Source organism: Mobula birostris, chromosome 16, assembly GCF_030028105.1.
Source record: "Mobula birostris isolate sMobBir1 chromosome 16, sMobBir1.hap1, whole genome shotgun sequence".
NCBI lineage: Eukaryota > Metazoa > Chordata > Chondrichthyes > Myliobatiformes > Myliobatidae > Mobula > Mobula birostris.
The window spans coordinates 28,280,850-28,303,666 of NC_092385.1; the positions used below are offsets into that span (position 1 = coordinate 28,280,850).

Genomic DNA, 22,817 nt, shown 5'->3' on the forward strand with positions numbered 1-22,817 from the left:
CCAGGCTAACCAGAGGGATGCCAGTAGACTATGGCAGGGTCTAAATGAGATCACTGGGTGCAAAGAAGAGGCTGGGAATATCAATAACTGTGGCACTTCTCTTCCTGACGAATTTAACGTATTCTACGCAGGATTCGAACAGAAGAGGAGTGTCCGGCTCCCTCCGGATGAACTGGACCTGGTGGCATCGAGATTCATCGTCACCGAGGAGGACGTTAGAAGGGCCTTCCTGAAGATAAATCCAAGGAAGGCGATGGGCCCAGGTGGTGTCCCGGGACGGGTTCTCCGGGCCTGTGCAAGCAAGCTAGCTGGAGTGTTTGTTGACATCTTCAACTGCTCCTTGCTTCAGTCTAAGATCCCCTTGTGTTTTAAGAAGGCAACGATAATCCCAGTGCCGAAGAAGAGCAAGGTGGCATGTCTGAATGACTATCGACCTGTGGCTCTGACATCAATTGCTATGAAGTGCTTCGAGAGATTGGTTATGGCACACATCAACCACAGCCTACCGGTCAACCTCGACGCTTTGCAATTCGCCTACCAGAGCAACAGGTCAACGGCAGATGCCATCTCTCTGGCCCTACATTCCTCCTTAGAACACCTGGAGAATAAAGACACATACGTAAGGCTCCTTTTCATTGACTACAGCTCTGCCTTTAATACCATCATTCCAAATAAACTGATTCCTAAGCTCCGGAACCTGGGCCTTAGCACTCAGATCTACAGCTGGATCTTCAACTTCCTCACAGACAGGACCCAGGCTGTAAAAATAGGGGACAAGCTCTCCTCTACAATTACTCTGAGCACCGGTGCCCCACAAGGCTGTGTTCTCAGCCCCCTGCTGTACTCACTGTACACCCATAATTGTGTAGCCAAGTTTCCGTCAAACTCAATATATAAGTTTGCTGATGACACAACAATTGTAGGCTGTATCTGGGGTAATGATGAGTTTGAGTACAGAGAGGAAATTAAGAACCTGGTGGCATGGTGCAAAGACAATAACCTATCCCTCAACGTCAGCAAGACGAAGGAATTAGTTGTTGACTTCAGAAGGAGTAGCGGACCGCACGACCCAATTTACATCGGTGGTGCGCAAGTGGAACAGGTCAAAAGCTTTAAGTTCCTCGGGGTCGATATCACAAAAGACCTGTCTTGGTCCAACCAAGCAGAGTTCACTGCCAAGAAGGCCCACCAGCGCCTTTACTTCCTGAGAAAACTAAAGAAATTTGGCCTGTCCCCTAAAACACTCACTAATTTTTATAGATGCACCGTAGAAAGCATTCTTCTAGGGTGCATCACAACCTGGTATGGAAGTTGTCCTGTCCAAGACTGAAAGAAGCTGCAGAAGATCGTGAACACGGTGCAGCACATCAAACAAACCAATCTTCCGTCCTTGGACTCACTTTACACCGCACGCTGTCGGAGCATTGCTACCAAGATAATCAAGGACATGACCCACCTAGCCAACACGCTTTTCGTCCCTCTTCCCTCCGGGAGAAGGGTCAGGAGCTTGAAGACTCGTATGGCCAGATTTGGGAACTGCTTCTTTCTAACTGTGATAAGACTGCTGAACGGATCCTGACCCGGATCTGGGCCATACCCTCCAAATATCTGGACCTGCCTCTCAGTTTTTTTGCACTACCTTACTTTCCATTTTTCTATTTTCTATTTATAATTTATATTTTTAATATTTACTAATTTTTACTATTTTTAATATTTAATATTTGTAATCCAGGGAGCGGAAAGCGCAGAATCAAATATCGCTGTGATGATTGTATGTTCTAGTATCAATTGTTTGGTGACAATAAAGTATAAAGTATGTATTTCATGTGACATCCTTCCAAAATTCTATGTAAAAGGACAAAATAGTATGTTTCATAATCCGTTACTTTGTGAAATTATGCTCAGACTTTATTTGATCTACCTTTCACTTCATTGATCCTGCACAATCAGTCATTTACTTGGTCTCAAAACATTTCGAATCTTAAATGATTTTCCATAAATATGCATTTGGGCATTCTTTTTAACTACTGTATATGCTTAACACAAATCTGGATCAAACGTCATTGTCAGTAATAAATCTAATCTACAAACTGCTAACCTTGCAGCAGCTGAACACTTGAACATTATGTTCACGGTATCTGTATTTAACACAGTATTGTAGCAGTTAGTTATAATGCTCTTACTGTGCTCGCGATCCGGGTTCAATTCCACCACTGTCTGTAAGGGGTTTGTATGTTCCCTGCATGATCACGTGGGTTTCCTCTGGGTGCTCTAGTTTCCTCCCACATTCCAAAAACCCATATGGGTTGGTAAGTTGTGCACATGCTATGTTGATGCTGGAAGCATGGCGGCCTTTGTGGGCTACTTCAGCACATCCTTCGACTATGTTGGTCATTGACACAAAGTGATACATGGTAACTGTGTAATGGTGTACATGTGACAAACAAGGCTAATCCTTAATCTTTATCAGATGCTGGAAATCTTGAGCAATGTATTGGAGGAATTCAGCAAGTCAGGAGACTATACCTGTATTAAATAGATCTATGTTTAAGTTGATAATTAAATATAGCATAAAACCAACAATGCCAATTCTGGAGTGCATCCTCTCAATGACCAATTTCGAAGCAGATGCAAATTTATCCACAAGTACATTTTACCTACGTTCTGCCGACGTTCTCAACCTGCACAATGCATCTTCACAGTAATATCTGAGGATTTGCTATTGCAGAGAACTATTTAACAGACTTTAGATAGTGGGTTTATGTAGCATCAGAATAATAGAGAAATTGCTTACTTTTTTTGAGGTTATACTGCAATGCATCTTAAGATTTTTGATTCACAATGTTTAAAGAGTGCTGCAAGGTGATGTTTTACATTGTCCTCTTTGCAAGTGCATAATGCTCAAGGTCAGTGAAAAGCCCAATTACAGGCAAATTAACTGAAGTTCAAGACTCTTATAAAGCTGAGGAAAGTTGACAAGAGCAATATTGCAATGATTATGTTGATAGGAATTAGTTATTTGCAATGTCAAGGACAACCAGTGTAAACTGTGATCTATTACTGCTGCACTTTGTTTCCCTGCATCTATCTAACCTTCTGTAATATTTGTTGATCATGGTTTTTAATTGATATATCATTGCAATTTCTGACAATTAAATGTAATTTAGTTTGCAACATTTAGGCAGATTTTGGTTCTAATTCAGCTTGTATTTGCTAGACTTAACATTCTAAAGAATAACCCCGTGGATCCATTGAGAGCTGCATTCATTAAGTTTATTTTTAATGTTTACTTGTTATATGGTTCACTATGTCAACCTGAAAATTGTATTTTGTTTGATATTTTTGACTTTCATGGTTGAAGCTGAATCTTGAACTAGTTGAAGATCTTTTTGCATGATGTAACCAAACTCCTTATGTTGGAAACCTGATTCCCACTAAATAGCTGACTGCCCAGTTTACCTTATTGGCTTATAATTTGTTGATGCTGATAATTTTCTCAAAATTGGTACTGTTCCACTCACTTTCAAAACTGCATTAATCACAGCTCATATTTAAAACTGAACCAATCTTTGTCATTACACACAACTGTCTTGTTCTAAACTCCCATTTCTCAAAATATGGTGGGAGGGAAAGATATGTCCAGTGGAAATCAGTGAAAAGGATGGAAAAAATGAACTTAATGTTAGAAATGTGACAAGATAATAGAATGGCTAATTGATTGAAACTTACTTCACTTGTACACAGTATATTTGTTTATGATCTTGGTCATTTCCATCATTAACTTGGTTTTCCTGGAGGAAAATCAATTTTGGGTTTATACCTACCCTGTTCCCAACAGGCTGCTAACTTAAAATTGGGGTCATATACTTAAACAAAGATGCAGACCTTAAGAGCTACAGCTTTAAAGTGCATTCTTGTGAACTTGAGCACAAATTATTTTCCATGACTTAAGTGCTGAGTAGAACAGGAATATTTAGAATGGCTTGCTGAAAAATTATGCTAATTTCATTGCAATAGAATTTTATTAATTTCTTTATCCTGAGAGGCTTATCATTTTGTTATTTTATTAAATACTGTATTCAATATGTAGTCTCTAATAACTAACAGTGTCCAGTTTTTTTATATGTTTTGGATAAAGGTTAGTTTTTGCCAATAATGTTGTAAAGTAATTAAATACTAAAAAGTGAGTTTGGAATCTATCATCTCTTTTGATTTATCTATGCCTCTCAAACTTACAAACATCTATCAGATGTGCCCTTGGACATGGCCACTCCAGAGAAAACAGAACAAGTTTTTCAACCTTTAAAGCACATGCCTTCTAATACAGGCAGCATCCTGGTAAACCTCCTCTGCACCCTCTCCAAAATCTCTGCATCTTTCCTATAATGGAGCGACTAGAACTGAGTGTGGCCTAATTAGAGGCAAAGTCAAAGTAAAATATATTATTAGAGTACATCAATGTCACCACATACAACCCTGAGATCCTTTTTCTGTGGGTAAACTTAGCAAATCTATAGAACAGTAATTGTAGATAGGATCAATGGACAACAAACCCTGCAATGCAGATATAAATAAATAGCAAAATAGAGTTTCGTAAAGCTGCAACATAACTTTCTCACTTTTGAACTCAGTTCCTTGATTAATAAAGGCAAGTATGCCCACCTTTACCACCCTGTGTAGCTATTTTCAGGGAGCTATGGACTTGGACCCAAGATCCCTCTGTACATCAACATTATTGAAGGTCTTGCCATTAACAGTATACTGTCACTTTACATTTAATATCCCAAAGTGCAACACTTCACATTTGGCCAGGTTAAACTTCATCTGTCTTTTTTCCACTCATATCTTCAACTGATCTGTGTCCTCCTATATCCTTTGCTAGTCTTCTACATTATCCACAGCCTTACCGATCTTCATGTCTTCTGCAAACTTACTAACCCACCTGTCTACACTTTCACTAGGTTATTTATTTTTATGGCAGGTAGCAGAGGTCCCAGTACAAATCCCTGCCAAACAACATAAGTCACAGGCCTCCAGTCAGAATAGGTTCCGCTGACCGCTGTTTTGTCTTTATATGGGCAAGCCAATTCTGAATCCAAAAGGCCAAGTCACTGTGAGCCCCATGCATTCTTAATCTTCTGGACAAGCCTCCCATGAGGGCTTTTGGGAAGTGCCTTACTAAAATCCATATAGACAACATTCGCAGCTCTATCTTTATCAGTCACCTTTGTCACCCACTTGAAAAATTCTATCAAGTTAGTAGAGCAAGACTTGTCCTCCACAAAACCATGTTGACTGTCCCCAATTAGGTATTAGTTTTCCAAATACTCATAAATTCTATCCCTAAGAATTACCTCCAGTTTTGCTATCAATGACACAAGTCTCACCAATCTGTAGATTCCAGGATTATCCCTGTTTATCTCCTTAAATAAAAGGACAACATTAGCTATCTGCCAGTCACCTGTGACCTTGCCTATCACTAGAGAGGACACAAGAATATTAACCAAGGGATCTGCAATTTCATCTCTTGCCTCTCAATAACCTGACAACTTACCTTAATATTCTTTAAGGGACCCAGCACTTCTCTATTATCTCAAAATGCCCTAACAAATTAGCGTGCTCAACACCAATCCCCTTATTGTCTATGTCCTACTCCTTGGTAAATATTGATGCAGTATACTCATTTAGGATCTCACCTTGTAGCACATTTCCTCCTTTATTCTTAAGTGGTCCTTATTATCCTTTTGCTCTTGATGTATACAGAACACATTGGGTTCTTTTTAATCCTACTTGCTTCTGTGGCTTTCCTAATTTTCTCTTTGGTCTTTCCTGCCTTCTTTGTAATCCTCAAAGACTCTGTTTGATTTTAGCTTTCTTTTTACTTTTCTAAGCTCACCACTTCTCTTGACATCCAAGATTCCCTTACCTTGCAACCCTTGACTTTCCTTCTTTGTGGAATGTACCTGTCCTGTACTCTATGCAGTTAGTCTTCAAACACCCTCCACATCAGACATGGGTTTGTCCAAACGCAACAGTTTCCAATTAACTCTCCCTATTTCTGCCTAATACTCTCAATTTTTCTTTCTCCAATTTAATACTATCATGCAAGATCCATAGTTACCAATAGCTGTCTTAAAACTTAAGGAGTGCTGTCACTCTTCATTAATTGTTCTCCCATGAAAGGTCAGTCACTTGGCCAGGCTCAGTACTTAACCCCAGTTCCAGTATGACCTGTTCTTCATTTTGGAGATATTGATTCAGGAAGCCATCCTTGATGCACCAAACAAATATCTAAATTGATTGCACTAAGGAATTCACATAGTGTATATCATGGCAGTTGAAGTCGCTCACTGCCTTTCAACCTTGATATTAACTCCCAATACTCACTGTGCAGGATGGCTTTCCCCTTTTTATCATTACCATATGTGCTAAAATGTATCGCAGCTTCTGGCGGCACATCCTCTCCCTTGAGAATGTTCAGCAGCTGCTCTGAAACATCCTAGACCTTAACAAACAGGATACAACACACCAAACTGGCATCCATTTTGCAGCTACAGAATCTCGTGTCTGTCCCTCTAATTATCAAGTTTCCTATTACTATTGCTCTGTAACTTTATCCTTCAGAGCTGGCTGGATTGTCATAGTTTTTCTCCGAGGATAGTGGAGTCAAAAAGTTTAAGGTGAGAGTGGATATATTTAAAGGGTGCCTGAGGGGCAATTTTTTCATATGGAGGATGGTGAGTATCTGACATGAGCTGGCAGTGGGAATGATACACGTGGGTACAGTTATAATGTTTTTGGACAGATAAATGGAAACAAAAGGTTTCAAGGGATATGGTCCAAACACAGCAAATGAGATGCCTTGGGAAAGTACCTTGGTTGGAAGTGACTGGCTTGTGTATCTGCTGTGTAACTCTATGACTCTTGCAGGTTTGATGTACTGCTAAATGTTAAAATCCATTTCCATGTTAATACTTTTCATACTTATTACTGATACTTTTAAACAAGCAGTTCTTAGGTACATCTCCCCCCCGCCCCCAATGGTAAATGTGACTGTATAACCTGGACTTCATGAGTCTGGTGCACCAGCTTGCTTTTAAAATCGGTAATGTTAAAAAATGAGCAAAAAGATTGAGCAAATAAAATTTGAAATAGCAACTCATGAAGTTTCCAATAATGCTGTAAAGTTCAATTTTGAAGCTTTTTTGAAAAAATAAAATGTTCAACTCTATCCATAAATGTGTACTTAAATCCTGAATGCTTGCATGCAAAAAAGCACAAGGCAAATTCATTTCTCATACAGACAATTATTCAAGTTTGGTTTATACAAAGAATATTGGTCTCACTAGCAGGCCAAAAATCAATTCATTTTTAACTTTTTTTTGAATTATGAACATATTGGAAGCTTTGAAAGGTTTATTCTGAGATCAAGTTTGAAGTACTTTATCAGCTTGAATTGTACAATGAGATGTGTTTGTATTGGCAGACATTTGAATGGGAGCATTCCATTAGATTTTAGATGTTGCCCATGGGGCTTGATCGAATGACCAATGAAGGCAAGGAAAAAAATGGAGAATTCTTGTTCAAATAAAACCTATGTCAGAATTGTAAATATAATTGAAGTACAAATCAATCTGAAGAAATTAATCCATAAGGAAATATGATTGTTGTATTTCCTTGTATTTTAGTTTCTTTACTGAATATAATGACAGCATTTACAAGCATGCTCTTTATTGCTTTAACTATTTAAGTAATTACTTGCAGCTGTCAAGCGCTTCTTAGCTGAGGGGAACAATCGGAATTTCCTGTCCTCGACTGTAGTTGCTTTATATATTGACAGTCAAGCAGTTTGTTTTTTTTGATCACAAAATCTATGCAGCAATTCTAATATTTTTTGTTTGTATTAAATGATGCAGTTTGTAATGTGATTCACCTTTTGTACTAATGGACAAAGCTGTTCAATTAAATCTGATTGATCAGAGGCATGCATAAAACAATGCTTCCAATTAAGATTGTGAATGCAAAATTAAAATAAAAGGTATCACTTTACTTGTAAATGTTTCATTGTTCATAGTTCATCATCAGTTTTTTATGTTCTGATTACTTTCTCCCCCATGAATTGCTAATCCTTTCATAGCTTCTGCAAACTAACTCTGATTGCTCCGTCATGTAAATACCCAAAGTTTCAAAACATTTTAGATTGGCTCTGTTCACTTAAACAGTTAAAACACAAACATATTTAAATATCTCCCATTATTTAGTTGCCCTTGATATCTCTTAGCTTGGAAAATCAACTAGTCGATAGTTAAGATATTCCAGAAATGTTTATCCTCTTGAGCCCTTTTGACCGAAGTTTTGCCTGTGTTGTAAGAGTATGCATAGCCACTGAATTTTCTGATTCTACTAGGGTCTGCACTAATAGCTAGCACAATGTGTTTGTTAGTGACATCTGGTTGCCTTTTCCATTTTATAACTGGCTATTTAAATACATTTTATATGTACAGACTCTTACTCATAAAAGTTTGAAATACGTCCACTGCCTTATTCGCCATGAAGGTGCACTGCAGATCATCAGAACATAAATAGAAACAGAATTTTTTTCTTGTGTTGGAAGCTACTTGATTTCAGAACATAAGAAATAGGAATGGAAATGGGTCATTACTCCCATTGTGCCTGCTCTGCCACTGAATAAGTCAGGGCTGTTACTCTACCTTACTGCACTTTTCTGCACAAACCCCATATCCCTTGATTCCCTTAATATCTAAAATATCTGTTGATTTCTCTTTTTAAAAAAAACTCAGCAACATGGATGAAAAGACATTTGCATCACATTCACTGGCTTCCAGATAAAGAAATTTATACTTGCCTTTGAACTGAATGGGTGACTTTATTTTGAGACTCTGATCCTTGGTTCCAGACATGTGATGAAGGGAAATCATCATCCTTACATCTACCCTGATCAGATCAGATCATTGTTCTAGATTTAGGAGTATAAGTAGGATTGATTAATTTCTCTTCACTTGGTAATTCACCATTCCAAGAATTAATTTGTTGAACCAATGACTCTCTTTTCAAATTCTTATTTGTCTGACTCCATATTTATGTTAATTCTATTTTTCAGTCCCACATCAGATGAATGTCAATTTAAGATAAATTTAACTTGGTTACTGCTATTAATATTACAACCCAAAATTATATTTTGCTTATTCCTTTTCAACATCAGAACATTCTAGAGATGGGATTGACCCCCTGAAACAATTGAGTGCAATGGTTTGAGACACAGGTACAACAAGAAATTGCATCTATTAAAATATAACTTGGTATTTCATTACATGAAAGAGAAATAAATCAAACAACAAATAAAAGATGAAATGGCTGGCAAAGGATAGAATGCAAAAACTTGGCTGAAGAAATAGGGATAACTGAATAGGAAATTCTAGAGAGCATGATTGTTGTTGATGAATAAGTAAACACCTATGATAGATTAAAGGGTTAAAATGAATTATATTAAACACATGGAGTATGAATAAACTAAATATTGGATTTGTACACAAAGTTAGAATGAAAGATTAAAATAATATGATTGTGGTGTTGAATGCAAGTTTTGGGTTAAGACTGGGGTTTCCATGAAAGAAAACCAAATCTCAAGACATGAGTGAAACAAAGGCTTAGAAAAGGATTCTGTTGAGTAATGCAAAAGTGAAAAACATTTTTTTTTGAGTGAGAACACAGTTCAGAATTAAGTGAGACAATAAGGTTATATTGTTTTATATAAGGATATCATTTGTTTGGCAGAATAGGAAAGAAATTGTTGGGTTCGTGAGGCATTTTGTTTTCAACTTGATCAAAATGATTAGAAAGATATATTCGATTATTCAAGTCATATATAGTTTTGATATCACATTGAATTCCCTTTCTGAGACTTGCAGCCACTTTTAATTTTGTTACATTTTATTGCATCTTTTGAACTCCTCCTTTTCTATTATGTCATTGCTAATACTGACAATGGCAATATGAGCTGTTGGCTGATTTCCAAGTTCAGTTAACCCATTCTAATAGAATAAGTGCGAGATGTCTGCTTTTCTGCAGACCTTTAATTATCTGGAAATGCTGGCATGAGATTTTCTGTACTGTAATTGAAGTGTTTAATCATTAAGCTGTATTTTATTCATGCAAACTGAAATTAGCAAAGAAAGGCTTATCAGTAAAGTGCCTAATGCATGGTGCTCCAATTATAGACAATACAGGCTTCAACCTACTGCCTAATACACCACTTCTAATACGCACCTACCTCCACTAACCTCATCTAAACAAGCAAAGGTGGTTGAGCTGATGCTGTAAACCTTCCAGAAAGTAAATCGGACTTTGACGAGTGATTCGGTCTCAGGCATCAGATCTCGAGGTTCCAATTCTAGACCATTTTAAACCAGGTAGAATAAGTTTCAGTAATTGAAATAAATAAACAAGTTTGATTTTCAATACATTTTAATCCAAAATTTAAAGTACAATAAAGAAAAGTAGACTCAGATTTGCCATAATTGACGTACAGTATGTCATGAACTTTGTTCTTTTGTGGCAGCAGAACAAAAATAAGCTAAGTTACAAAAATAGGAGATGTTAACTCCCAGGAATTTTTAACTGCTCAGTTTTTCCACCTGCCTCCTCAACAGGGATTGGTGTGTGTTCTCCAGACTTCCCTTTCCTGAGTTCTACGATCTATTCCTTGGTCTTGCTGCGTGCAAGGTTGTTGTTGCAATACCACACATCTAGCTGATCTATTTCGCTTTTGTGTGCCTCTTCACTGCCATGTGACATTCTGCCAACAGTGATGTTATTGGCGAACTTATGGAAGGCATTTGAGCTGTGCTTAGCCACATAGTCATGAATGTAGAGAGAGAGCAATGGGCTAAGCATACATCCTTGAGTTGGACCTGTGTTAACTTTCAGTAAGGAGGAGATTTTATTAGTGACCTGTACTGACTGGCTTTCCAATAATGAAGTCAAAGATCCCATTGCAGAGAACCCCTGTGGCCATTCTCTTAAATAACAAGTAGACCACCTTATATACTGTTTGGGGGTGGGGGCCACGGTTGGTGTCAAAGTACCAGAGGATAGCCACAGCAACCAGATCTTTGGCACTAAGTCCTGTTCTGTGGCTCAGAAGGGGAGGGGGCATTCAGTAGTTCAGAGAACAAACATGAAACTTTTGTGATTGTGAAAGAAGCTCCCAGATGATCAGTAACATCTCAGATAAGGTCCACAGCATTCTTCCGGAGGAGGCTGAGTGGACAAAAGTCCTGGTATGTATTGGTACCAATGACATAGGTAGGAAAAGAGATGAGGTCCTGCAGAGAGAATATAGGGAGCAAGGTGGGAAATAGGGGTCAGTGTCCGTAGATTCTTCAAAGTTGCCACGCAAGCTGATAGGAAGGTTAAGAAGGTATCAAAATAACTGTCGTCACTGATGATGAAATAACTAAAATAACCGGTCCCAGAACACACACACTCTTACAACTCGAGCACTCTTTTTATTTTGTGCACAAGGAGAACAGCAGAGAACAGCCCCTGTCACCCACACTTTCTGAAGTCTGAACAGAACTGCTATGTCTTTACAGAATTGCCTCATCAGTTATGGATATTGATCATTGTAAATTTTATACATTATAATTTCTTACTTGCAAGGTCAATTGCCATTCACAATGGAGGTGTTCAAGTCAATTGTAACTTAAAATTGACAGCCAATGATATTTTGAAGTTACTGAAGACACTAGAGCTTTAGTTGTTGGGTATTTTTCACATCCTTCCGTTATCCTTGCCTCTTCTGTCTTTGGCACCCCTATTACGTAAAGGGGAGCTAAGTTTTAAGAGGACCTTTCTGGAAAAGTCTCACTACAGAGGCCTTACTCGCCTGGCTTGAATACGCACTGTTGTAGTCACTCAGCCCATCTCGTCTGTAATAAGTAGAGGTGCCTCTGGTGGTCACACTTTATAGGTCTCACTTGACTATAACTGCCCCAGGCTACCCTTGCTTTAACCACAGCTTCCACAAAAGCATGAGATGTGTTGGCCTTCATTAGCTGGTGAGGGGACGGATTGAGTTCAAGAGCCACTAGGTAATGTTGCAGCTCTATAAAACTCTGACTGAATTACACTTGGAGTATTGTGCTCAATTCTGGTTTCCTCATTGTAGGAAGGATATAGAAGCTTCAGAGATGGTGCAGGGGAGATTTACCAGAATGCTGCCTGAATTAGAGAGCATGCCTTGTGAGGATAGGTTGAGTGAGCTGATGCTTTTCTCTCTGGAGTGAGGGAGGATGAGAAATTACATGATAAAGGAGTATAAGATGATAAAAGGTATAGTCAGAGGGGACAACCAGAGATATTTTCCCAGGGTGAGTATTAGATGTGGGAATAGAAGCAGATACATTTGAGGATCTAAAAGACTCTTGGGCAGATTGACAAAAGAAAACTGAAGGGTTACATTGATCTTCTAATAGGTTAAAAGCTCAGCTTTGTGGGCCAAAAGGGCCTGTACTGTGCTGTAGTATTTTAGAGTTGATGTTCTATTCTGACTTCTGCACGTCAATGTGTAGGTGTGAAGTCAATTGCATGTTGGACAGAAAGGAGAAAATAACAAGTTATTCTTTGCAGAACCACTGGCTAGAATGAGGTTCAGCACAATGCACTTTCTGGTATATGTTTTAAAAACATGGATGAAAGTAAATAGTATGGAACAAAATAACCAGTTTCCTGAAGAAGGGTCTCTGCTCAAAACATTGACTGTTTATTCATTTCAATAGATGTTGCCTGACCTGCTGAGTTCCTCCAGCATTTGTGATGTTGTGTAAAGTTGAATGTGACAATAAAAGAGACCAAAGAAACCTTTTATTATCAGTAGACTGCAAGGCTGTATAATGTATTGCCTAAACTCTAGATTAAAGAAAAGCCCACATCATTTACATTTAGTTTAGCTATGTGGTCAAGAACATGGGAAGAATGGGAACAGGGACTACGGGTCAAGGCACATGTTTGTTTGGGGGGGAGGGAATCAACACAACATAGTTTAATAAAGTAGCTTTTTCCTTTGTATGCCTTTTGTTTTACCAGCCCTTTGAGCAATGCAGCATTTTTTCTCTAGTGAACTGTTAGACATTTAAGCAAGTGATTATCCATTCCCTCATTTGTCAGCTAGAGCAATTCCAACTCTTTCACCATGTCTTCCTGACAGTACATAACTTGTAATGTTCGGCTTTCATCAGCACAAATAGATATTTCAGATTTGTAAAACAAAACATCAGTTCAGATAAGATGCTATATATTCTTCATTGCGTGTTTTATATTGCATATGCTAAAAGGCATGGTAACTCCATTCCAAAAAAGAAAATTAAAACTTTCATGTACAAAAGTTGCTTAAATACAAACAAGGTTTGGTCTTTGATTATCAAACAGAAATACAAAGGTATACCTATTATTCTTCCATACGGATGGTGTCCTTGGCAAGTACCTATGTAAGCTTTTGCAATATTGCTTAAAAGTTAATTCATTAAAGAATAAAATCACATCCAAGCCTATGTGAACACTGCACAAGCACTTTGCAACTGGCATTTGCAAGCAAGGGCATTGAAATGCTAACGGTTTTATTTAATATATTCCTATTTAGAAGAGTAGTGCTTCATTCTGTTGTGTCTGATTGACTGAGGTAAAACTGAAGAGATTGAATTTGGTGTGCTTACTTAGTAAGCCCATAGTGAACCACTAATAAACCAGTCATACCTTTTTGAAATCTCCATCTTTATTGTGTGTTACTCTGCATTCTCTGTACACATCACTGCAAGTTAGGACCCCAGAGGAGCTTATGCATTACACATATTTAGCTTAATAGAGCAGTGAGTATTTGAGAATAGGAAATATGGAAACTTTCAAGTTCCTTGGCATCTTTTCTTTTTCTCAGTTTGCTGAAAGGCCTAAACTTCTTTTCCAACTTCTAAAAAAAATTTTAGAAGAGTCTTTTAACTCTTCATGCTTCTTTCTACAGTTATCCGTCAAGATCACTGTAGCTATCTGATGCACTGGTGGTTTGTCAGCTAAGGTCATTTCATTCAATTCATTTTCTGTCTTCGTATTTCACCTTGCTCTTCCCATTGATATATCCTTTTCTTTCAATGTTGTTCATTTTTAAATTTGTTTTTAATTCTGACTTCCAAAATATTCTTTCTGTTTTGTTTCAAGACTTTTGATTCTGTGGCAGATTTCCAGCATTTGAAGTTCTGTTTTCTTTATGTAGTTAAATCTCCAAGATGATCCTGTGCATCTGAAGAAAAATAAGACACTATTATGGAAAATAATCAGGTATACTGATTCATTAGGATTTTGTACAATGGGTTCTTTGTTTAAAATGTAATATGCTGTGTGTGCATGGCAGTACTTATAAGATGCCAAGAATCATTGCAGGTGTCGTACCTTGAATGCCTTCAGGTAGGCTTTGTCATTGATTCATTAAAGGAGTACATTCAAGCTCTCAGTGTTGCTTAATGTTCTCTTGGGAGACATGTACGAATGTCAGGTGGTCTCTGTGAACCTGTTATCAACCTTCCAATATAATCCTTCAAACCATTTATCTCTAAGTCACTATGAAGTCTCATTTTATTCATCACTTGACATGTTAGAGATTTCAGCATGCACCATTTTGCGATCTCACCCTTTGCCCTTTCTAGAGTTTTCTTTGATTCATTTACCTTTCTTACAGCTTCACAGTCCAGCTGAGCTACACTCAGCCATATCCCAAGTCTTCTGTATGTTAGCACTCCTGCAGGAGTAAACTCTGGTGTGGAGTGCAGTATTAATCTGGAAATCAGTCTAAATTCCATGAGTAGCTACATAGGGCAATCTAGTCTGTTTGGTATATGTTCCTTCTTTCAAACATTTTTCATAGTACACATAGTTTGCACAGTTTCTGCTTTTGAGGCTGGATGATAGGAGGTGAAACAGTATTTTGAAATGATCAAAATTGCAGAACCATTATCCAATATGGCACGGTAGCATAGTGGTTAGTGTAATGCTATTACTGCACCAGTGACCGGCATTCAATTCTGCTGCTGTCTGGAAGGAATTTGAATGATCTCCTCATTAACACTTGGGTTTCCTCTGACATTGCAGCTATAACACTCCAGCCAGACATGGTCCTGTGGTCCACAACAGCCAAGCTGGCATATGTTGTAGAATTGACAGTACCATGGGAAGATGGTGTTGAAGAAGCTTATGAGAGGAAAAAAACCAAGTACTCTGAACTGGCAACTGAAGCTGCCCAGAATGGCTGGAAGACCAAGATTTTCCCTGTAGAAGTGGGATGCAGGAGATTCATTGCTACTTCTACGACCAGTCTATTGAAGAAGATGGGGGTGATGGGTCACTCCCTCCAACAAGCAATGAAGTCCTTGTCAAATGCAGCAGAAGGAAGCAGCAATTGGATTTGGATTAAAAGGAAAGTCAACAACTGGGCTGCAAGATGAAGACAGGAGGGTATGGAACTGAGGGGGGTGTATCTGAGATGCCAGGTAGCACCGTTGAGCCCTCTGGAGACGTCGTGGGCTTATCAACAAAACGTCAGAGGAGGGTGCCCACCTGATGACCCCGATGACGTACCTACCCTCCCTCCTTGTCACCACTCCAAGCCCACTGCCAACATCAAGAGTGCTGACTTACCATAGGGATTAAAACATCAAGTCCTATTAGCTCTACTGGGTGCTCCAGTTTTCTCTCACATTCCAAAGACGTGGATTAGCAGGATAATTAGTGACATGAGTTCATTGCCTGTTACCATGCTGTATCTCTAAAATAAATAAAGCTACAGTCTCTTCAGAGAGACACTGTTGCAAAAATTGATTTTTCTTCAGTAATGCACTTTGCAGTCAATTCCTAACTCCTCAAAGCCTGGCTGCCATCTACTGTCCACTTGCCTGGATGAGTTCAGCTACAACAACACTTGAGCACCATCCAGGAAATAATAGCCCACTTGATAGGCACCCCACCTGCAACCATTCACTGAACCATCAATGCACAACAGAAGCAGTTTGTACTGTCTACAGGATATACTGCAGCAGCTTAATGAGACTCCTTAGGCACTACTTTCAAACTGCAAAAGGTTGAAGGTCAAGGCCAGTAGAATCACAGGAACACTACCACCTGGAATTTTCCTTCCAAACCACATGCCATACTGATTGGAAATATATCGCCATTCTTTCATCTGAGTCTCATCAAAATTCAGTGAGGAATTGCATTATTACATGGCCTGATATAAGTAATGTGTCAGGATTACAAGTGAGGCTCATGACATGAAGTTCTCAGGTGTGATGCGGAACCACAACATCATTGGGAAGTTTTACTCAATTTTCAGATTTGTAAAGCTGAAAAAGAGTTATGCAATTGAATTTACAAACAACGGAACTTTGGTACTTCGTACGTGTGATAACTATACAATTTACCAGAGGTATAGTGGAAAAAAATGTGCTTGTATCCCATTCAGACAGAATAATTCATTAGAGCATTGTGGTAAAATAATAACATAATAGAGAATGAAGAATTACAATTATCGAGAAAGCAGGTTGACAATCTGGTGCAAGGTTCATAATAATATAGATTTTGGTCAAGAATTCATTTTATGGGACAAGGGAACCAATAGTCTTGTAACGGTAGAGTAGAAGCAGTCCTTGCACCTGATGGTACGTACTTTTAGGCTTTTGTGTCTTGTTCCCGATGGGGGGAAAAAGAAGGAGGGAGAATGCCTGGGATAGACATTTAGTCTTTGATTATGCTGGCTGCATTACTGAGCAGTAAGAAGGGCACCTAGGGTCCATGCAGGGGTGGCTAGTTTCTGTATTGTGCTGAGCTGTGTACACAATTCTGCTGTTTCTTGCGGTCACAGGCAGAGCAGTTGCCATACCAAGCTGCAATGCACCCGGAGAGGATGCTTTATATGGTGTGTTCATAAAATTCTGATGAGACTCAGGGAATATGCAAAATTTCTCTCTTCTTTGAGGAGGTAGAGGTGCTTGTGGGCTTTCTTGGCTGTGGTGTCTAGATGGTTGTACCAGGACAGGTTATAGGTGATGTCAACTTGTAGGAACTTGAAGCTCTCACCCTCTTGACCTCAGCACTGTAAAGTAAACAGCAGTATGTGCATCATCCGTCTTCTGAAGGCACTGACAAGCTCTTTTGTTTTTCTAACATTGAGGTAAGGGCTGTTGTCATTATACCATGTCACTTGGTGTCTCCTGTACTCTGACACATCATTATTTAAGTTGTGGCCCATTACAGTGATATAATCTACAAACTAGTAGATGGAATTAGAAGAGATCTGACAACACAGTTGAGAGTGTATAGGAATTAGAGAGTAGGCCTGAGGTTGCAGCTTTTTGGAGTGCCAATGTTGAGCATGATTGTGAAGATGTTGCTGCCTATCCTCACTGATTGCAGCTTATTGGTCAGGGAGTCGAGGATCTAGTTGCAGAGGGAGGTATTGATTCCCAAGTCTCAAGATTTCATGAAGAGCTTGTTTGCAATTATAGTCTTGAAGATGGAGCTGTAGTCAATAAACAATAATCTAATGTAGGTGTCTTTACTGTGCAGATGCTCCAGTGTAGGGCTGGGGAGAGGCTGTCCACTGTAGACCTGTGTCAGTGGTAGGTGTATTGCGGTGGGTTGAGGTTTTCTGGGAGTTAATGCGGGTCATGATCAGCCTTTTGAAACATTTCATATGGTGAATGCTGGAGCCACAGGGTAGTAGTCATTATGGCACGTTACCTTGTTTTAAGTATTGTTTTTTTATTTGTTATTGGGACTAACTATTCAGCCAGCTTGATGACATTACAGCCATTGGAACACTAGAGATCTCCTTGAACTCTTGTCTGACAGCAATTTCACCAAAATTGATGTCCATGGACTGTTTTCTCCTTCGTCAGCAATGCCAGCCACAAATTCTGATCTGTTACTTTTAATGTTTCATGGAAGCTAAAACATTGATTTTTTTTTTGTTTCATTTCTTAGAATATTAATTTTTACCACAAGTAGATGTTGAGCTGCAGGCAATTTCAAGCATGCAGATTGTGAAACCCTAAAATCCGAATGCATAATACTGAAAATACTTAGCAGATAGGCAGCATCATAGAATGAATTAGGGTTAGGGTTAGGTTGAGAGTATTCAGGCAGTGGGCAAAGCAGCCCTTGAGATTCAGTGTCACGCAACCCTGCACTTTGATCTGGCCCACGCCTTCATTAACCAGGTCCAACACTTGCCTTTCTTGGATCTTGCCCCTCCTGACGCAGGTCATTGGGTTTGTGGGGGTGTGGCCAGGGTTAATCGGGGTGTGCCTAGGGTTAGTGGGGGGAGTGTGCTGCTTTGGACCTTAGGTTTAGGTTTGAGGGTAGGAATGGTGGATGTATATGTGGGGTTGGGAGCGGGAAGGTTGTGTAGATTTGTATGGTGAGGTATGAGGTGCTACGGCTGATAGGGTAGTGTGGTGGAGCCAGTTTAATCTGGCCCATGCCTTTCATTATTGTGGTCCAACACCACTTGGTTTATTTCTGGTCGATGAAAGTGTGCATTGTGTTAACTTTTTTTCTCAATAGCTTACAGACCTGAGTATTTCCAATACATTTTATTATTACAGAGAATTAATGAAGAATATCATAAAGGTATAGAAAAGTATCTTTAAAATATGTTTATTTAAAATTTGCTGTCACTGTACTTAGAAAAAGAGTGGAGATTGTCATGAAAATTATACCAGGGAATTATATCCTTTCCACCTTTTTTTTGTCTCATTGCTTCTGTCTGAAATGGTTAAGTACAGATCTATAAGAGGTTTTTTAAAAATTGTTTTTTCACTCTTGACTGTATAATGTTTAATTCAAGTAGCATTACCAGCTTTTGTCAGATGTATTCCGAGAAATTTCATCACCTAACTTCTTTACTCATAAAAAGCACATTTTTCTCAACTCCGTGATATATACTTATACAAACCTCGGAAGATTTTTTTGTTTGACTCTATAATTTCTCTTCTTGGTTGTTTATAATTGTAGAAACACCTAGAATTTTATTTGCAATTCTTATGGTGTTTTAAATTGTTATTGTATGGCACAGTCACTATTTTAAAGGTTTTAAAGAAATGTGTACAATATGCATCCTGAAATGCTTTTTCTTTGCAACCATCCACGAAAAGCAGAGGAGTGCCCCCAAAGGATGAATGACAGTTACATGTTAGAACGCCAAAGCTCCCCCCACCCCCGCTCTCCTCCCTCCCAGGTGTAAGCAGCAGCAAGCAACGATCTCCTCTCCCCCCCACCAGCAAAAAACAGCATCGGTGCCCACCACCAAGCGCTCACGTGTGAGCAAAGCAACAGCAAAGACACAGACTGGCAGTACTCCAAAGATTACCTATTCACCCAGTATTCCACATACCACAGACTCTCTCTCTCCCTCATAAGGGAGAAAGAGATGTCTCTGTTTCACAGCAAGAGAGGAGACATAACAAACAACTCGCTGGTTTACAATGTTAAAAGTCCGTTGTGTCACTTTTTCTGAGCTCTGTGCCCAAAGATCTTCCATCTGCCACGACACACCAATCTCCTGCCCGGAGACTGACCTCCGATTATCCCCCCCCCCCCCACCGTTTCCAGAGCTACGAAATCTCGAACCTCTGAAGGAGAGCGAAGGGCATGCAAATAACAGCTAGTTGTGAAACCCTGAGAGTGGGTCCCATTCCCACAATGAACCGAGGTCAGTGTGTAACTCCAGGTCAGAGTCTTCAAAAGAACCCTGAAAGGGGCAAATAGAGATATTAAAGATGGAAATAGAGGTGTTTCCAAAGATGCAAGCAAAGGAGTCACCGTTAGGCACCATGGATTCACCTAAGCTTATTTTAGTTGCAACCTGTTGCTTAGAAATTAAACAATGCCCATGGTTCAAAGCACTTATTGCTTCTGAATCAATCATCGAAAGGAACTTGTTTTCATGTGCTTTGTCAATGCAAAGTGAATGATGGGTATCAGAGGGTGGGAAAATTAAATTCCAGAAAAGTGCAAAACATGCATTTGCTATGTAATCTAGAGAAATGAGGAAGACAAAAGAGACTGCAACTGCTGGAATTGAACATGAAATATATTGCTGGAAGGACTCAGCAAATCAAGAACCATATGTAGAGTTAAAAGGTGTAAGTCAACATTTTGGGTTGCATCAAGACTGAGAAGAAAGACCGATTGTCAATCCATAGCAGTGCTGGGCAGCAGATGATAAACCGATACATTCAGGTGGGGGAAGAATGGAGAAGTGAACAAACGGGTAACTTACACATATCACTCAACACATCTTCCTCTGTCATTTCCACAACAATGTAATCCCACTACAAATCACAGTTTACCTTCTGCACAACCTTTCTGCTCTCCATTGAGATCAGGCCTAGATGAGGAAATGGTATTGTGGAGCAAATGCACTCTCTGCAATGACCACCTTGATCTTCTGGTTGCATATTATTTTAACAATCACTCCTACAACAGTTTGCCCTCCAGCTTCTTCATTGCTACAAAGAGATCAAATACAAATTAGGCTACTTGACCCATTGAGCCTGCTCTGCCATTTCATCATGGCTGATCCAATTTTCCTCTCAGCCCCAATCTCTTGTCTTCTCCCTGTATCCCTTCTTGTCCTGACCAATCAAGAATCCCTCAGCCTCTGCCATCACCAAAGCCTGATTCCATCTGCGTAACATCCCTTCCTGATCTGGTTCCTCCGATCACCTGTCAGCCTCTATCTCTGCCTGTAGTACTATACACAGGCAATTTTCTTCCCTTTCAGTCTTTACGTAGGGCGTTGACCTAAATCGTCAGCATCTGCCTTTTTACCCCCACAGATGCAGCTTGACCCAAAGAATTCTTCCACTGTTTTTTAAATTTTGGGAGACTAATCTTTTTTTCATTCTTAATAAAGTAATGATACATTACTAATTTCTTCAAAGTTATCTTTTGTTCACTGATTTAAATATTTATATGCTGTTTTAGTAAGTAAACCAAATGTTAACAACAGTAAATTGATGATCAAAGCGAGAACATTTTATTGTTTACTTGCATTTGTAATTTTCACTGATAGTTTTATCTGCAAAACTTTAAAAACCTAGCACAATTTAAGTTATGTAATCAATATTTTTATCTCTTTCCCTTCCCACCCTTCCACTGTCCTCCCCACCAATATTTTCCTTAGCCTTGACAGAAGATCATGTTGGATCACTACAGGAGAATGAACTTGAAAATGTTATTCATGTACGGAGACGAAGAGAATCTGTGGATCCCTACTGGGATTATTCAGGTAAAAGCAATTTGAATAAGCGTGATTGGATTTCAATAGTGATTGAAAGTATGACCATTTCTCCCTTGTATAAAATAATATTTTTCTGAGTTTTTGGACTCTCATCTAAGAGATTATTTCTAGAATCAGAATCAAGTTTATTATCATTGTCTTATAGAATGTGAAATTTGCTGTTTTGTGGTAGCAGTATTTCCAAATCTCTATAAGTTACAAAATACATTGTGCGATAACAGAAATAATGATCTAGTGTTCATGGATCACTCAGAAATCTGAGGGGAAGAAGCTGTTCCTGAATTGTAGACTGTGTCTTCATGTTCTTGTATCAACTCTTTGATGGTAGTAACAAGAAGGAGGCATGTCCTAGATTTTAAGGGTCCTTAATAATGGACGCTATCTTCCTGAGGCACTATCTTTTCAATCTGTCTTTTGGTGGGGATGGTTGTGCCCATTGTGGAACTAGCTGACTCTATAACCCTTTTCAACCTCTTGGAATCCTGTGCGCTGGACCCTTCATTACCAGGCTGTGTTGCACCCAGTCAGAATGCTCGGTACTGTACATCTATAAATATTTGTAAGAGTCTTTGTGATATGCCATATCTCCTCAAACTTGTAATTAATTGGGCCGGCATGGTAGTGTAGTTGTTAGTACAATACAGTACCAGCAAACCAGGTTCAATTCCCACCACTGCCTGTAAGAAGTGTGTATGTTCTTCCCGAGACTGCGTGACTTTCCTCCCACAGTCCAAAGGCATACCAGTTGGTTGGTTCCTGTGATTAGGCTAGGGTTAATGTCGGGGGATTGCTGGACAGCGTGGCTCAAAGGATGGAAAGGGCCTATACCACGCTGCATCTCAATAAATAAACAAACAGAGCAGTTGCTGTGCATTCTTTGTGATTGCATCTGTGTTGGTCCCAAGACAGATCCTCTGAAATATTGGTGCCCAGGAAATTAAAGCTGCTCACCCTTTCCACTGCCGACCCATCAGTGAGGACTAGTGTGTGTTCTTACAACTTCCCTTCATGAGACCAGTTTCTTGGTCTTGCTGACACTGTGTAAAGCCCAATTTATACTTCTGCGTCAAATGTACGCCGTAGGTACCACATACCCTATGCCGTAGGGTGACGTGCACCTCCCCAAAAAAGTAATTCACACGTCATGGCGACGCAGACTGCAACAACTGTGAATGGTCTGCTTGGTAGCATCGCATTTCCTCATATGCATTTCCGGTTGCTTTTCTCCGCCATGTCTGTACACTGATGCGAAATAAATGGTTGGAGATGATGAACCACATCGTCAGATCTACCTGCCAACATCCAAAAATATTTGAAATGCATTTCCTCGTCCATGTCCCTCATGAAGAAACTCAACATAGTGGCATAGAAACCCCACCGCCAATTAGTGTTTTGGAGGTGAATTGCAGAGTGACGCAGACACAACAACGCATGCTCGCTACAGCGTAGTCCC

At 39.3% G+C, this 22,817-nt stretch overlaps 1 protein-coding gene across 2 annotated transcripts in view; it reads left to right on the forward strand.

Annotated features, from left to right (window-relative positions):
• The window catches only part of LOC140211072 (receptor-type tyrosine-protein phosphatase gamma-like), a 677,613-nt gene that overhangs the window by 50,139 nt on the left and 604,657 nt on the right, over window positions 1–22,817 (forward strand). For both annotated transcript variants that reach the window (XM_072280498.1, XM_072280497.1), the window contains exon 2: window positions 21,248–21,352. In XM_072280498.1, the coding sequence (XP_072136599.1) occupies window positions 21,248–21,352 (105 nt within the window). The remainder of the gene's footprint in view (window positions 1–21,247; window positions 21,353–22,817) is intronic.